The sequence below is a fragment of the Pseudomyrmex gracilis genome, unplaced genomic scaffold (genome assembly GCF_002006095.1).
Source record: "Pseudomyrmex gracilis isolate BER0280 unplaced genomic scaffold, ASM200609v1 scaffold_1610, whole genome shotgun sequence".
Taxonomy (NCBI): Eukaryota; Metazoa; Arthropoda; class Insecta; order Hymenoptera; family Formicidae; genus Pseudomyrmex; species Pseudomyrmex gracilis.
In genome coordinates this window covers 14,144-16,847 of record NW_018022194.1, presented here as the reverse complement: position 1 = coordinate 16,847, position 2,704 = coordinate 14,144, and the positions used below count along the sequence as shown (strand labels likewise).

At 30.4% G+C, this 2,704-nt stretch overlaps 1 protein-coding gene across 1 annotated transcript in view; it reads left to right on the top strand.

The window, feature by feature from the left end:
- Positions 1-952, top strand: part of LOC109862297 — a 5,550-nt gene extending 4,598 nt beyond the window's left edge. Inside the window, exon 4 of the mRNA XM_020442306.1 lies at positions 662-952. Coding sequence (XP_020297895.1) covers positions 662-862 — 201 coding nt within the window. The 3' untranslated portion in view covers positions 863-952. The remainder of the gene's footprint in view (positions 1-661) is intronic.
- The last annotated feature ends 1,752 nt before the right edge of the window (positions 953-2,704 follow it).

Sequence of the window (2,704 nt, the reverse complement as noted above, 5' to 3'; positions counted from 1 at the left end):
AATAATTAATAATAATAAGAGAAATATTTTTATCCACTGTTGCAAGGGTACATTACACTGCAATATTTTTAATAAAATAATAATTTAAAGAAATAATAATAAATAAAATGTGTACAAGATAGCTTGAGAATAAGTAGATAAAAATAATCTCATTCTAGTAAGGAATAAGTGGTCTCGCGGACTGAGTGCAGGGGCTGTGAATACAGAGGTCTCGAGTTCAAATCCTGCCATCATCTTTAAGATTTTTTCAGATCCAGTTTCTTTCAATAGAGTTCATTGGATGATTGGCGAGCTGAATCGGGCCTCCAAAAATTAATTCAAGTGAAATCTCGAAGCTGTGTAAAAATGCAACCTGCGAAAAATTTTTTTATTCTCTTTGTATAACGTTCGCCGAATGTTACGGAAACGTTTCAGTAAAACGTTCTGAGAACGTTTGCTGAATGTTAAGAGAATGTTAGTCCTGAGCGAACTTCTAACATAACAAAAAACGTTTTTCACTGTTACTGTTCTAACATTCGCCGAACATTCTGAGAACGTTTTTATGCTACTTGGGTAACTGTGTTTGCTCCATACGGCCAATATTTTCTGAATTCTCGAAAATTTTACTTTATTGTATTTATAGTTTTTCTTATATGCAACTATATTAATCTTTGATATGTAGGTAAATTATTTCTGTTATATTGGCGGTTTTAATTTGAGAGAAGCTGTGAACATCTGCTGTTTGAAAGAAAGTTTGAAGGATACTATCGCGCCGTCTTTTATTGTACATGGTGGGGCCGTGAAGGACATCGGTCATTATATGATACTCGTCTTATTATGGCGATTTATGGTCGTAAAATCAATTATATTTATTTATGCATAATATTATTTTGTCCGTAACAATAATGCAATTTGCGTTTAATTTTTAGATAGTGTGTGCCAAAACAAACACTTTGAAAAACCAACGCGCTCTGAATTCCAAGTGCAAATGCGTAAGGCATTGAGGATGTCTAAGGAGAGAGACACAGGAGCAGATCACGCAGGAAGACTGTTCCAAACGGCGGCGGCGCAAAGATCCAACGACGCGATTTATGGAACGACGGGGAATCGAATGAAAGTACGGATCAAGCACCTACAAATAATTAGACAAAGTATGCAATAACTTTAATTTTATTTCTTACTTGTTTTAATTCTTTTGTAACTTTTTGTAATGTGACAATTTTACATCTTTGACAATTTAACATCTTTAGACAATACGAAAACTATGCCACGCGAAAGATTGAGGAAAACTATATAAGTTTTTAGTCCTACAAGTGCTAGAATATTCGATTTATTGTTTAAAATAAATAAATTTGTTTTTTAATTTGTAACTTATATACTATTTTTTATAGAATGAATAAATAATTATATTTTTAGTTTTTTAATTAGAATTTTAGTTTTATTTAATGAGACGTTTTCAAACACTTGTAGTACCAAGTCAAACGTAGCTGTAGAAGCGGAAAGAAGACGAGAAGAAGGAGAAAAAACTATATGACGAAGACTATATTACTCAACTAGTGGATTGAACAACATATAATATTGTTATTTCTCATATTTTTTGTACGGTAATTAATGAAGCCAAATATGACTAAGACAGATAACTGGTTTGTGTTTATCTCACTGACAAAACAGCTATCTGTCTCACATAAGTTATATCCAGGTTCATTTGCTGGACAGAATACTTGATCTATATATATATACACATACATACAGTGCGGAGCACCATATCGTGCGCCGTGAGGAGAAGTAGTTCTCCTCCGGCCACCTCCTACTACCACGCGCCAGCGGCCCGAGATTTAATCCATATATCGACACGGTTACCGATGATACATACCGACGCGGTTACCAATAATACCAACAGGCATATGTTATCATAAAATTATCGTGAACATTGAAAAGAGTAACTCTGCATTGAAAGTGACTTCAATAATTTATATCAAATATTTATTTATTTAATTATTACGTGATATAATTTTACGTGATATAAGAAACTTACTTACGGTAAGTGTAAGAAAGTAAAATATATTTAAGNATTTTACGTGATATAAGAAACTTACTTACGGTAAGTGTAAGAAAGTAAAATATATTTAAGTAAGAGAGTAAAAAACCATGACAATAGATAAATGTCATAGTGATTATTAAAATATTTTTAAACATTATTTAAATATTAAGAATAAAACATAAAACACTATACTAAATTTGTATAATTAGTGTTAAATTTTCTTTAAAACATCAAAAATAAAAACTAGTAAGGTAATATTATAATAGTTATGTTTATATATAAATATATACATATATACATATTTATATATACATATATAGTTGTATATGTATTTAAAAATTTAACAAAATAATGATACTAAAAAATAATGTGTGTGTGTGTATGAAAAGATAAGAAGAATGACACAAACAATTATTTTATATAATTTTGAAGCAGTTACGCTAGATTTTACTTTATAAGGTTGCGCTCAAAAATGTTCTTCTATCAAAGATATATTTATGGTTCTGACAGAAACCGTTTAATGTGACTCTGTAAAAAAGGTAAAATTATTTCAAGTATTATAACTTATAACTATTCAACTAGTATAAACTTATAACTTATTACTAATCTACCCGAACGATTACAAACACAATATTTTGTGATCGAGTATCTCTGATAACGCGTGCGATGCAATGGACAAGGAGT